The sequence below is a fragment of the Talpa europaea genome (assembly GCF_964194135.1).
Source record: "Talpa europaea genome assembly, chromosome: 3".
NCBI classification, from domain to species: Eukaryota; Metazoa; Chordata; class Mammalia; order Eulipotyphla; family Talpidae; genus Talpa; species Talpa europaea.
The window spans coordinates 150332770-150346615 of NC_140069.1; the positions used below are offsets into that span (position 1 = coordinate 150332770).

At 69.5% G+C, this 13846-nt stretch overlaps 1 protein-coding gene across 4 annotated transcripts in view; it reads left to right on the forward strand.

The window, feature by feature from the left end:
• Window positions 1-12919, forward strand: part of DPP6 (dipeptidyl peptidase like 6) — a gene marked incomplete at both ends in the record, with an annotated part of 400205 nt that extends 387286 nt beyond the window's left edge. For all 4 annotated transcript variants that reach the window (XM_084230872.1, XM_084230874.1, XM_084230871.1 and 1 more), the window contains 9 exons: window positions 1640-1738; window positions 4402-4471; window positions 5283-5477; window positions 9344-9398; window positions 9940-10051; window positions 10751-10809; window positions 11058-11130; window positions 11218-11291; window positions 12773-12919. In XM_084230872.1, the coding sequence (XP_084086998.1) occupies window positions 1640-1738; window positions 4402-4471; window positions 5283-5477; window positions 9344-9398; window positions 9940-10051; window positions 10751-10809; window positions 11058-11130; window positions 11218-11291; window positions 12773-12919 (884 nt within the window). The remainder of the gene's footprint in view (window positions 1-1639; window positions 1739-4401; window positions 4472-5282; window positions 5478-9343; window positions 9399-9939; window positions 10052-10750; window positions 10810-11057; window positions 11131-11217; window positions 11292-12772) is intronic.
• Window positions 12920-13846: the final 927 nt, after the last annotated feature.

Sequence of the window (13846 nt, forward strand, 5' to 3'; positions counted from 1 at the left end):
GGCCCTGGGGATGTGGGTCTGGAGCAGCGGCCACACCTGCGCTGGCCCCGGGGAGCGGCCGCCTGGCAGGCGTCTGCTCTGCGATCTCACTGTCCCCATCTGATAATAGCTAATTCCGCCAGATATTAGAGGGGCCCCCATTTAATTAAGGAGTGGCCGTTTGTATGCTCCAGACTGGAGGTCCCCGGGGCCCTGGAGTCAAAAGAAGGGTCCTGGGGGGACATGCTAATCTGCTCTTATTTCCTCTGCGGAGCTTCTGCCCTCTTTGAATGCAATTATGGGAACAAATAAAATGGCTTAACTCAACTCCCCCGGGTGTCAGCCAGCTCTCTGCTGATAAGGCCAGTTGTGTGGGCAATCATTAAATGAGGAATCTAATATTTAACTAAATGTAATCGTCTGTGGCTTGGGTGCCTTTCTGTGAAGGGCGGGATTTCAGTAAGGGGGGGCGAGATTCTCGGAGGCTGGGGTGCCGCAGTGAGAGGGGGATCCGGGCGCCCTGCAGGCAGAGGCAGTGGCGACGTCCGGGGGGCACGTCCGTGTCCCCCAGCTCTGGCAGGACCGGCCAGAGGGGCCGCCCAGGGTGGGTCCTGCGCGTGGGGCCGCCCAGGGTGGGTCCTGCGCGTGGAGTGTGTCCTTCGGGTCAGCGCTGGGGCTGCGGGAGCCAGAGGGGCGCGCGCCGCTGCGGGCCGGGCAGCTGTGCCCAGCGCCCTCGCAGTTTGAAACCGGGCCGCGTGGGCCTGGCCTCCAGTGGACCACGCTGGCCGCGCGGCCTCCCCGGGCCACAGCCTTCCTCCTGCCGGCGAGGTCCCCGCCGGCGCCCCAGCCCGGCCTCCCGCACCTGCTCCCCTGGGCTCTCGCCCGCCAGGCCTCCGGGGTCAGGCTTCCCGGCGCCCCGCAGGACCCGCAGTGGGGCCGGAACCCGCGGCTCCGGAGCTGGCCGTAAAGCATCCGCCCGAGCCGCCGAGCCCTTGCGGGGCCGCAGAAGGCGGGGAGGGGCCGGCGCGGGAGCTCGGGGCGGGCCGGGCAGCAGAGCAGCGGCGCGGGCAGGGCCTGCGGGCCGCTGGGGCCGGGCTGGCCGCCGGGAGCAGCTGGGAGAGCGCGTCCGGCCTCGCGCCCGACCCCGCGCCCGACCCGCCGTGGTGGCCACGGGGTCCGCAAAACCACGTGTCCACCCCGGCCGGGGCGGGCAGAGCACCGCCCCCCAAGCGGCGGGGGCGTGGTCATGAGATGAGCCCCGCCCACCCGGCAGGCCCACCTGCCAGTCTCGGCCCCGCCCACTCGGTTGGCCCCGCCCGCCCAGCACCGCCCAGCCTGCCTTCTCAGCCCCGCCCATTCCGCTAGGCCACGCCCACCGGTCTTGGCTCGCCCACCCAGCACGGCCCCATCTGCCTGTCTCGGCCCCGCCCACTCGGCTCGGCCCGCCCACTCGGCAGGCCCCGCCCACCCACCGCAGCCCTGCCTGCCTTCTCAGCCCCGCCCACTCAGCTCGGCCACGCCCACCGGGCTTGGCCCGCCCGCCGCTGCCCGCCCGCCGCTGCCCGCCCGCCGCTGGCCGGGGCTTCCCCGCGGGCAGAGACGGGGTCCCGGTCGGCGCCCCGGGAAGCCCGCCTGAGGCGCCCCCCTCTCTCTCCTTCAGAGCTCTTCGACCTGGAGACGAACGCGCACGTGCTGCGGGCGGTCAGCGACCGGCAGATGCCCCGGGTGGAGTACCGCAGGATCGAGGTGGACGACTACAGTGAGCGCCTGCGCCCCGCGGCCGGCGGCCCCCCGACGGCGGGCTGGGGGGCGCCCTACACGGGGGCGGAGGGCGGGCTCTGCGGCCTGGCTCCCTCCGGAGCGCCCGGCCCTCCGCGGCCCTGTCCACCCCGCCCTCCTGCGCCGCTGCCCAGCTGCTCCGCGGCCTGCGGGCGCCCAGCCCGGGGCGGGAAGCCCAGACTCCGGGGGGAGGGAGGCGCGGTTCTCCTGGCCCCAGCGCTCCCTGCACGCGCCCCGGCCCGCCTGGCTGCCCCCCCCCCCGTCCTCGCTGCCACCAGCCACTGACCCTTGGGCACCTCAAACGCAAAGGCCCAGGACAAATCTCTCCATTGCCCAGCAGCCTGCCCCCTCCAGACCGTCGGGCTTTTGAGAGCCCTCTCGCTCCGGGCTTCAGATGCCTTAGGGTTCTAAGCGCCAAGATGCCCTCCCCCCGCCATCTCGGGGGTCGGGTGGGCTCTATCCTGGCTCACTCAGCTGCTGGGCAGCAGCACCAGACCGTTCATGGAAGAGGGTCCATGGGCAGGAGCGGGAGGACTGACCAGTGATGCCTGAGCGGAGGATGGATGTCGCGGGCCCCTGGGTCCGCTCCCCAGGCCACTCCAGCAGGCAGCACCTCATCACCTGGCAGGAGAGCCCTGGCGCCCGTTAGCACGTGTTAGAGGGGGCGCGGGGTCCACATTGCACTCACCCCAGGGAGCAAGGTCAGCTCCACTAAAACCGTGGGTACGGGAAAGCCATAGCCTCAGGCCGGGGGGGGGGGGTCCCTCCATCCCCAGACTCAGCTGTGGTGGCACTGGACCCAGGGGCCTCAAGGCTGCCCCTCCATGAGTGGGATTGAAGAAGGGGAGACAGAGGAACAGGGACACCCACAGCCAGCCCTCGGGAGGCGGGAGCAGAAAGGCCAGGCAGGACGTGAGGACGCAGGAGGACCTCGGGCCCCGACGCTGATGGAGAGACGGTGTGAGGCCCAGCGGAAGGTCTGCTGGACTGGAGCAGGGGAGCGCTTGGGTCTCCGTGATGACAGAAGCCAGCCGGTAGGGGCGGCGACCCTCGGCCTGCGCCGGGCGTAAGCCGGAGGAGGCCGTCCGTGTGCCTGTGCTCGGCGGCGGCCCTCCCTGTGCTGGCGGCGTCTCTGCAGACCTGCTCTGGGCAGGTCAGGCTGGAGAAGAGTCAGCGCGACTCAGTGTTCCAGCCCGGGGAGGCCAGCTAGCCCCATGGCATCCTTGCTGCCCCGCCCCCCACGGAGCCCGCGCTCCAGGCACCCAGACTGTGCCCACCTCACCGGATCCTCACACTAACCAGATGTTTGTTTTGTGCCGTCCTCTTTGAGGAAAGAAAACGCGATGATTTGAGATGCATGGTGGATGGGTGGGTGGCGGATGGATGGTGGGTGGGTGGCAGGAAGGAGAGGCCGGAGGGATGAGCAGCTTGCACATTTGGTCCAGTGCCCTGTACCTGCAGGATCTACCTCCAAACCTCAGAACAGGCTCCGTCACTTGAGAGCCCAGAGCAGAATGGAAACACGGGAGTGTCGTTCACCCTTTATTAGCAGAGTCTGAAGCCAAGCTCGGGCCCTGGCACGGGCTGTACCCACAGCCGGACTGCAGGCTCCCGCCCCAGCCCTGCACACCCACCCAGGGCCCACCCCAGCCCCTGGTGGACAAGCTTTCTGGACCCTTCCCCAGTTTTCTCAGAGCTAGAGGCCAGATGGTCTTCTTCACAGGATGCCTTCCCGCCCCGGGGGCCCCAGTCCTGCCTCCCCATGCACCCCCACTCGGCCCTCCAGCAGCTTCCCGGGCCCAGGCACCTCCCCAGACACGCAGGAAAGGGCCTCCGGGCCGCCCACCGAGGGTACTGGTCTGTTGAAGGTGGCTTGACCAAGAGGCGCTGGAGGCGAGAGGGAGCCGGGGTGTCCCCCCCAGGCTGTTTTCCAGTGGTGTTGTTTTTCCATTTCATGCTACCAGAGGCCGGCAAGGCCTCTCCTTGGAGAAGAAACCCGGGAAGGGCTTTGGAAATGTGTCCTGCCGGGCGGCCTGGTCTGCCATGGGCTTATCGTGCCGAGAGCAGCCCAGGCCCCGCGCCCAGACCGTCTTGGGCTCTCCCAGGCCCCTGGGCCACGGATCCAATTTGCAAGCCATTAACATCCGCCTGAGTCAGCCGGGGAGCCAGGGCAGCCGCCAGCCCGCCAGGGGTGTCCAGAGCGATTGTGGGGAAAAGCCACTAATTCCAATTTAATTGCTAATCGGGTGGTGGTTAACTCAATAAACAATTCTGGCTGGAGCAGGGAGGCTTGTTTTTGAGGAGACAATGCGCTGGTGAGGAAATCCCCCCTTTCTGCCTCCCCCGGCCCCAGGCTGCAAGGGCAGGTCCAGAGGGGTGTCTGCTGCAGAAACTAGGGGCGCCCAGCCTCTCCTGCTCTTCTCTGGGCCCAAACTCAGACCTGCGCTCTGCCAACCCAGGAGCCGTCAGCCAAGAGCCCCTGCCGCAGTGCCCACCCTCGGTCTCTTCTTGGGTGCCCAGGACTCCCCGGCTCCCAGCCCTCGCGCCCCCCCCGCCCCAGGCACTTCTGGCGGGTCAGCCCCAGGGTCCGGCCCTGGCCCTGTGGCCGCCGCCGGCCCACGGAGCTCTGTGCTGTGCCCACAGGTCTGCCCCTGCAGATCCTCAAGCCCGCCACCTTCTCCGACACGGCGCACTACCCGCTGCTCCTCGTGGTGTGAGTACCCGCCCGCCGCCTTCTGGGCCTGTCGGCTCGCGGCCCCGGGGAAAGTCTGTCCCTGAAGCTGTGGGAAGTGGGGGAGCTGCTGGGCCTCAGGCTGGCCGGGACGCTCGCCGCCGGTGACCAGGAGTGGGGCAGAGGGTGACGGGGCCTCCCCCGCCACGAGGGTGATTTGTTGGAGTAAAACCAGGACTTAGGTCAGAATGTGGGTCACCGCTCAGAAGCAGTCGGGACAGCTGGGGAGGGAGTCGCCCCTGGCCGGCCCACCCCCCACTCCCGGGCTCTCTCTGGGCCCTGCTGCCAGGAAGGGGGGGAGCCCCCCCGCCGCCTCCCCCCCCCCCCAGCCCCAGCTGCACGTAGCTGAGCACTGCCCATTGGCCAGCAAGTCACCGCAGTATTAGCCCAGCCTCGGGCTCCGGCTCCCAGAACCTCTCGGGTCCTGGTGGGGGTTCCCCCAAGCATGTGCTCTGCTCTGGGGCGCCCTCCTTGCTGCTCGGGGCCTGCCCCCACCGTACTCAAAAGGGGCCAGGACAGAGCAGAGGCTGCTGTGGGTGTTTCCGGCCAAGCAGGCCGGCGCCCGCCAGTGCAGGGTGAGCCGGGTGAACGCTGGTGGGCCGCGGCCGCCCCTCCCCTGCCGCCTGGCTGTGCACCCCGCCCCGGAGCGCTCCGCCCAGCCAGGGGCCTCTGGCCAGCTCAGGTCCTGTGTCCTCACCGCCTGGCAGGACGGGCGCCTGCCCACCCCCACCCCCATTAGACCAGACGCCCCCACTCTCTCGAGACGCTAAGGACAGCTTGTCCCGTCTGGCAGGGACGGCACCCCCGGGAGCCAGAGCGTGGCCGAGAAGTTCGAGGTGACCTGGGAGACGGCCATGGTGAGCAGCCACGGCGCCGTGGTGGTGAAGTGCGACGGCCGGGGCAGCGGCTTCCAGGGGACCAAGCTCCTGCATGAAGTGAGGCGGCGCCTGGGCACCCTGGAGGAGAAGGACCAGGTGGAGGCCGTGAGGTGAGGCCTGGGCGGGCGCCATGTTGGAGGCGGCTCTGTCAGACCCGCTCGCCCCCCCTGCATGCACACACAGCCCGCGGGGCAGGCACGTAAGGCCCCTGGGTGCTCCAGGCTGAACTCGGCAGCAGCGACTCCCTGGACAGGACGGCAGGCAGCTGCTCGGGCGGCCAGGCGCAGGTGCCACCACGTTCCCACGGGCCCAGCCATTGCCACAGGGTCTCGGGGGCCTGGAGCCTGCCTGCGTGGTCCCCCAGGGCCAGGTGTGCCATAGAGTAGGCAGTTCTGGGGCAAAGGGACACCCTGTTTGTCCTCCTCAGGGTCCCACGCTGGTGGCACAGCCTGTGGGCTTGGTCGGCAGAACCAGCCGTGAGGGCCTTTTTGGCCTCCCTGTGCTTGGCTGCCCATGAGTCCTGCCTGTGAGCAGCGTCCACCCTGGTGCCTGCGTCATATGGGGGAGGGAGCTCTGAGCACCCCAGGTGGCCGCAGGGCCTGGCCAGGCCTCGAGGGTGCCCAGAGCAGGCTCAACCCAGGGCGAGGCTCAGGCTAGGGCTGGGCTGTGCTGCTTTGGGGCAAGCCCAGAGCGTGCTCCCAGCCCAGGGCACTCGGCCTGGCAGCCCTTGCCTGCAGGAGGCCACCCTCAGGGTGAAGAGGGGTGCGGCCCCTGGGGCCAGGTGTGGGGGGTGGCAGAACAGCGCATGGCTGTGCCTGAAGGTGCTCCCTTAGCGACCTTTCAAACCATCTTGTTTTTGAGAAGCCGGTGCCTGAGGTGCGTGGTCAGAGCCGGAGGGCGGGGAGGGGCGGCTCAGGGAAGGGGCTGGTGCCCGGAAGGCCGAGAGAGGCTGTGGCCCCAGCGTTGGTCCAACAGAGCAGCCCACACCCCGCTGCCTTGGCTCCCTCTCAGGCTGCCTCCCTGCCCCACCCACAGCTGACCCTCATGCTCGGGCACCGCCGTAGCCCCTGGCACCCTCATTCACCTCCAGCAGATGGGGGATCCACTTCCAGAAGCTTCTAGAAACTTACAGAAAGGCAGAGAGGAGCCCCCCAGGAGCACCCAGCGAGCCTGTCGATACCTCTCCCTGCCTCCCCAGCACCAGCACTCTGGCCCGATGCTGAGGCCGGGCCCTGGGCCTGGGCCGCTCCCTGGAGCCTCCTCTGCTTGTGCTTTCTCCCTCACCCTCCCCCGCGCCCCCTCCGCCCAGGGAAGTGCAAGGCCAGGATGGCCTGAGGACGCAGCTGAGGGGCGAGCTGTCCTTCACGCCCCTGCAGGCCGCTCCCCGCAGGCTCCTGGCCATGGCAGCCGCCCCTCCCAGCAAGGGCCGGAGGGTCACGGAAGCCTCAGACCCCCGGTGCTTTCTAAAAATAAGTCGCTGCTCTGACCATCTGTTAGCAAACGAGGCAGAGCCTGTTCCGGAAGCGCAGTAAGTGGCGTCACCTGCTCAGCCCACGCGCCCTGAGCGCAACCCTCGCGAGACCCTCGCGCTCCCGGGCTGTGGAGGCCTCGGCACCCAAGGCCCGGCGTCCCGGGGCCCGCGGGTCCGCTGCGGTCAGCCCGACAGCATCGCTGCGTTCGCAGGAGCTGAGGAGCGGGGGGCGCCCCCGCCCTCTGGAATCACCCCCGTCCCTCGGCCTCACGCTCCGTCCGGGAGCCCACGCAGCTGCCCAGCCCGGGTAAGGGAGAGGCGGGCGCGGAGCAGAGGGCTGGGCGCCGGCGGGCACCCGCTCTGGGAGTGTGGTGGTTTGGGGAGTCGGTGGGCCTGGAGAGCCGGTCCCGGGGGTCACCAGGGAAGGGTGTCGCCGGAGCTTCCCTTCCGGCGGCTCGCGGCGGGTTTCCGCACCAGGCAGAGCCGGAGGGTGTGTCTGAGAGCGGGTTCGCTGGGGACGGGACGGAAGAGGGACGTGCACCTGCACAGACGCAGCAGGCGGGAAGACCGGCCCCTCCGTGGCGGCCGCGTCAGGCTCGATGGGCCATCGTTGGCGGGGAGCGGCTGCGCTTGGCGGTGCCGACGGTGGGAAACTGCAGCTTCTGGAAGGACCCGAGATTCCACAATGGGCTCCGTCTCCGTGTCTTCACCTTTGGGGCTCCGGGCGCCAGCTCCATATCTGTCCCTAGGGCCCGTGCCCCGGACCGCAGGCGGATGCCCCTGGGATGTGCCCTTTGTGTCTAGGCATCCGGCCTCAGGATACTCGCGTTTCTGCGCCTGCGGGTCTCGGTGTCCGGACTTGTGTCACGGGCCGTGCTGATCTCTCCTGCCCCTCCGCCGAGTGTGGGCCAGGCTTCTGGTCTCGTGGCGCACTTACTTCTCAGATTTTTTCCTATTCTTGTCCTCCATCAGGAGCACAGTCTCGGCAGCAGGCAGCCTGCATGGCGGGCGGCGTGAGCTGTGGGGGGTCTGGAGGGCGGGCAGGGGCGCAGAGTGGGCTTAGAGGGCGGTGCGGATTGGGGGGCTGCGTGGGCTGGGGGGACGGTGTGGGGCAGGCAGCGTGGGCCTGTGGGGCCGGCGGTGGGGGTTGGCATGGGCGGTCAGCGTGGGCCCAGGGGACAGCATGGGCTTAGAGGGCGGCTTGGGCTGGGAGGGACAGCGTGGGGCTGGTGACGGGGGGAGGTGTGGGCCCTGGGGAGCAGAGTGGGCCTGCAGTGGGCCAAGGGGGCAGCGTGGGCTGTGGGGGGGTGCGGGTGGCATGGGCCTGGGGGCCAGCGTGGGCCGTGGGGGGCGTGTCATGGGCAGTAGGGGGCTGTGGGCGTGGGGAGCAGGTGGCCTGGGGCGCAGGAGCGCGGCTGAGGGCCCTGCGGCCCTGGGGTGACAGCGTCTGTCTCCAGTGTGTTGTTTTGTTTCTCTTGGAGCCGTTTTCCACGTTCCCGACCCTAACAGCCCCGTCTCTGCTCGCGCCGCGTCCTCCCGTGCTGAGCCAGGCGGCTGTCCGGCCCCCAGAGGCTGATACCCCAACGCCAGGTCTTTGCAAAAAGGAAAAGTGTTACTGCAGCTCAGCTGGCAGCTCTGCCGCCCAGTTGGGAAATGAAGTGCCAGAGGTTTGGGGTCTGGGTTTGAGCAACGGAGCTCAATTTTATTGGCTGAAGAGCAGGTTAAGGGCAGAGAAACACGGAGGCGGCTGACGTCCGCTCGTCCCGGCGGTCAGTCGCGGCGAAGCAGGAGGTGGTCATCGGCTCACCGGCGCCCGAGTGTTGGCCGGGCCCTCGCCGGGGCAGCCCCACCCGCGCCCACAGTCTCCCGGCTCTGGCCGGCGGCCGGGGCTCGAGTTGGCTGATCAGCCTCCAGCTCCGTTGTCTCTGCAAAAGCTCTTCCCAGGGGAAAGTTTAGAGAAGGTTTTTCTCCTTCTCCTGTGCGCTGCGCCCGCGAGCAAAGTCAGCGTCGAGCCTGTCGCGGGCCTGCCCGGGAAGGGTGTGCTGCCAGCAGACGCGCTCGAGCAGCGACCCCCCCACCCCGCCCAGGCTGCAGGTAGAGCCCAGCGGCTGCGGCCTGAGCCGGCTCTCCTGCTGGGCCAGAGGCCCGGAGCCGGGCGCGGGGAGCAGGGGATCCGAGAGAGGGGCAGCTGCAAAGGGGGAGACCCCAACGGGCCCAGGGGCTGCAGTGTCCGCCATGCCTCACACTCGGGGCTTGCGGTCGCCCCTCGAGGAGCCCCGTCTGCAGCGCTCCTGCGGGGCCCGGAGGGCTGTGAGGGGGCTGAGAAGACGCGCGCGTGTGGGCAAGCGCTTGCCGACCGGCTCCTTCACCTGGGTCCCCGCCCAGGCGCTAGAGCAGGAAAAGCCTCGGGCGGTTGCGTCAGGACCCAGCGTCCCCTGCGCGGAGGGGCTGATGCTGGAAGGCGCCGGTGGCAGGGGGTGCTGACCGCTGTCCTCCCACCCGCAGGACCATGCTGCGGGAGCAGTACATCGACAAGACGCGCGTGGCCGTGTTTGGGAAGGTGAGTCCCGCCCCCCCGCCCTGGACACCACGCCGGCTCTGCCGGCCCGCACCCCACAGCGCTCACCCCCCACGCGGTCACACACGTAGGCCCACATGCCCACATGCATGCACACGCTCATGCGCTCATATGCGCCACGTGCTCACGCGTGCACACAGGCCCACACGTGTGCTCACATACACGTCCTCACCTGCTCACACGCTCGTGTGTGCTCATGCAGGCTCATGCATGTGCCATGTGCAGTCCACATGGGCTCACGCTCAGACTCACGCGTGCACACACAGCTCACACTCACACAGGCTCACACCCACCCACACACCCCTGCAGTGCCCTGCACAGCCGGTGCCCACCGCGCCCCCTCCTGGGAGGCAGGGGGCGCGCGCCCCAGGGAGGACGGCCGCACTGCCAGTGGGAGGGTGTTTGCTGTTCAGCTTTTCACCCCCTTTAAAAATGTTAAAGCTAAAATTTTAAAAAGAAAACACCCCCTGGAGAGGGCAGGGGGCCTGACCCTCGAGGCCCAGCGTCCACCCGCCTCCCGCAGGACTACGGCGGGTACCTGAGCACCTACATCCTCCCGGCCAAGGGCGAGGACCAGGGCCCCCTGTTCGCCTGTGGCGCGGCTGTGTCTCCCATCACCGACTTCAAGCTCTATGGTGAGGGCACCCCGCGCCCCGCGCCCCCGCTGCGGCTGCCCCGCCATGGCTCCCACGGGAGTCCCGCTGTCCGCACGCCGCCCGCCTCGGGATTAAGTTCCCCGCAGGAAACACAAAGCGGTCTCGGTGCTTTCCCAGTTCAGGGGGCTCAGCTTCATGTTCCAGCCAGGCGATTTCAAACATGCCTGATTCAGATGCCCACGAAGGCCCCCAGCACCTGGGCCGGGCAGGCGCCCGTCAGGCCCGTGCTCTGCTCACCTGAGGCCGCCCGCCCTGAGCGGAGCCGCTGTGGGGCTCCCCCTCCCCTGCTTCCCTGACGGGCCGCCCTGGCAGACCCGACCGTCAGAACCCCGGGCCAGGCGGGAGCCAGGGTGGGGTGGACGGGCACCCTAGGCGCTGAACGGAACAGTCCGTCCTGGAGGGACATGCCCGAGTCCTGGCCCGCTCCCCTGCGCCAAGGTGGCCGGTGCTCCTGTGTGTTCAGCTGCCTTAGGGTCACTGGGTTAGCACAGCTCAGCCCTGCCAGCAGCTGGCTCAGGGTTAGCACGGCATGCCCAGCACCCTAAAAACACCCCAGGGCCTGGGGGTTCCACTCGCCCTGCGAGTGGAAGTGAGTGCACCCACGTGCCCACGTACCCCAGGGGCCCCAGTCTGGTGCCCGCCACCCCGGGGCTAGCCGCCGCCTCTGCTTTTGTCCAGCATCTGCGTTTTCCGAGAGGTACCTTGGCCTGCATGGACTGGACAACAGGGCCTACGAGGTGAGTGTGGGAGCGGCCTCTCCGGGAGGGCGACCTCTCCGGGAGGGCCTCCCCCGCCCCACCATCAAGGGAGCTTCCGGCCTGTGCTCCTGGCGGGCCTGACGGTGGCCACCACGGCCTGGTTCATCCGGGCGCATGTTCTAGAACCCGGGTCCCCGCACACGGGCGCCGCCGGCTGTGCTGTGAGCAGCACGCCCGCGCCGGCAGCCCCCGTGCTGTCCGTGGCCGCTGACCCTGTGTCTGTGCAGATGACGAAGGTGGCGCACCGGGTGTCGGCGCTGGGAGAGCAGCAGTTTCTGATCATCCACGCCACCGCCGACGGTGAGGCCGGGCGCGCCCGGGGCCGGCTGGGGGGCCCTGCCGCGGCACCGCAGGCTTTGGCAAACACGCCCCTCTCTTTACCAACAGAGAAAATCCATTTCCAGCACACAGCGGAGCTCATCACGCAGCTGATCAGCGGCAAGGCGAATTACAGCCTGCAGGTGCGCGGCCCGCGGAGACGCCTGGGGGCGGCTGGTCGGCTCCCTCCGCCCGGGGCTGGGCTGCCTCAGCCCACAGCTCCCCTACCCAGCCCGGCCCGGCCCCTCCAGTCCCCGCCCGAGCAGCCAGCACCCTGGTGGCTGGTGTGTGCGGATGGGCGAGGGCCTCCCTCTGGGGAGCACCCACGTTCACTGATGCTGGTTCCAGGCCACTCTTTCCCAAGGACCGAGCCTTGGCCCGTGGGCAGCCGTCCGGGCCCACAGCTGAAGCCTGGCGCTGCAGAGACGGCCGCTGCCGCTTCTCGAAACCTTCCGTTCCCTCCCGAGGACTGGTCCTTGGGAAACACAGGCAGAGCCTGGTGGCTGTTAGATGAGAGCGAAGGGCCGCATCGCAGCCACCAAGCCCCCCCCCTCGGCACCTGTGGGCCAGGGGGCTCCTGCGGGAGTGTGGACGGGGGATTGGGAGGGGCCTGGCTCCTGCTCGTCCTTCGGGAACGTGCAGATGACAGAGCCTTGCTCGTTCCCACGCTCTGCCCCAGTTCACACGCACCATGCAGCCTTGGCAGGTGAAAGGCAGATCCCGTGCGCAGGAGGCCGGCTTGGTGCGCCCACCAGCACCGAGAGGCAGTCATGACAGGGCCCCCAGGCCCACCTCAGCGCCTACCCCTGGACCCATGCCAGGTTCCCCCAAGCCCACCCCAGGGTCACCCCAGAGCCCCCCAGGGCCCTCACCAGAGCCCACCCCCAGGCCCACCCCCACGTCACCCCCAGGTCCACCCAGAGCCCACCCCTGTCCCCACGCCAGGGCCACCCCAGGGGTCATCCCCCAACTCCACCCCAGGGTTACCCCAGAGCCCTCCAGGCCTGCACCAGAGCCCACCCCTGGCCCTACCAAGGCGCCCCCCACAGACACAGTGAGTGTCTCAGACACCCATGAGTCTATGTCTAGGACCAACTCCAGGGGCGGGGCTGGCCCTGGGGTAGCAGACATGCCCCCCCACACCCTACCCTTTTGGGGTGTCTGACGCTGTGGTGCACACAGGACCCCAACACTGGGGACTGCCCTAGGGGAGGGGCTGCCGGCCCCAAAGGCGAGCAGGGAATGATTCAAAGGGCGAGAAACAGCCAGGCCCCTTGGGGTCCCCCAAACTTGCCCTGGTCCTCACTGCGACTGGCGCCCATGGGCCCAGGGGTCATCACCTGGGTGGTGGGGCTCTGTGCCCCATCCCCCTGTCAGCCTTGTCCCACCACCCGAGCCCAGGACAGCCACGCTCCAGCTCCCGGAGGCGGGCGGGTGTCCCTGGCCGTGCCCCAGCCCCGGCTGAGGGGCCTCCGCACGTGCGGGCTGGAGCTGGTGCGGCCCCCTCCACTCCTGTGGGGGTCCTGACCCGGGGTGGGGCCGCGCCGCCCACGTGGAGACGCGGCCGAAGGTCAGACCCGGTCGCCGGGAGCCGCCAGGCCGTGACCGCGCCCCCTCCCCGCAGATCTACCCGGACGAGAGCCATTACTTCCACAGCGACGCGCTCAAGCAGCACCTGCACCGCGCCGTCGTCAACTTCTTCGTGGACTGCTTCAGGGTCCAGGACAAGCCGCCCGCGGCCAGCGCCCGGGAGGAGGAGGACGAGGACTGAGCGGCGCGCCCCCTGCACAGCATGCGTGTCCCGCGCGGGCGGCTGCGCTCCAGGACCAGCTCCTCGGCGTGGAGACGCGGCGCCCCCCAGGTCTTCCACGGCGCTGGAGCCCCCGCCGCCGCCTGCCCGGCGTGACCGGCGCCCCCGCCCCGAGGGCCAGGCCCGCGTGAGGATGTCCCGGCCGCCCGCCCGCCGCGCCCGCGTGGAGCGCCGGCAGCACCAGCTGGGCGCCCGCCTCCCTGCCCGGCGCGCGGTGCTGGCGGCCCTCCCTGCGGAATTAATCGGTATTTTTCTATGGTTTTTACCTGACACTGTCTCTGGTCTTGGCCTTGTTTTGTGCTTTTTTTTTGGCTCCCTCCCCCACTGTGCAGGCTCCGCGCACAGGCCGGAGCAGCCCCGCTTCCCGCAGGGTCACCGCAGACGGGTGGGGACGTTCAGGACGCGGAGGGGAGCGCAGCCCGCGCGGGTCACTGGGGTCACTGAGCGAGGCAGCCCCTTGCTGCCCGAGGGCGTGGCCTGGGCCCCACGGCCACTTCCAGTGCCCCGCCCTCCCCCCCCTTGGTGCGTGGGCCAGTGGGTTGAAGACACACGAGAGAGAGCGCTGCCTGTGCCCGAGCTCGGAGGCAGGCGGGGCTGTGCTGGCGTCACCTTGCCCGGCCCGGGACTGCTGGGCGCCCTCCCCCAGGGGCCCGGCTCGCCTGGTGAGACCCCCGAGCCTCTGCAGCCGCGTCCGAGGGGCACCTCCCTCTGTTGTATATAAAGCCGGGGGTCCCGGCCAGCGCTGCGTTCCCGGCCCTCGAGGCTGCGCTTGCATGCACGCTCCGGGCACGCCCCGCCCTGCAGAGGGCCCGTTTGGGCGAGGTCGGTACTGTGCTTTCCTCAGGACGGTCCACGGCCTGGCTGCGGGCGACCGCCCCGGGCCTGGGC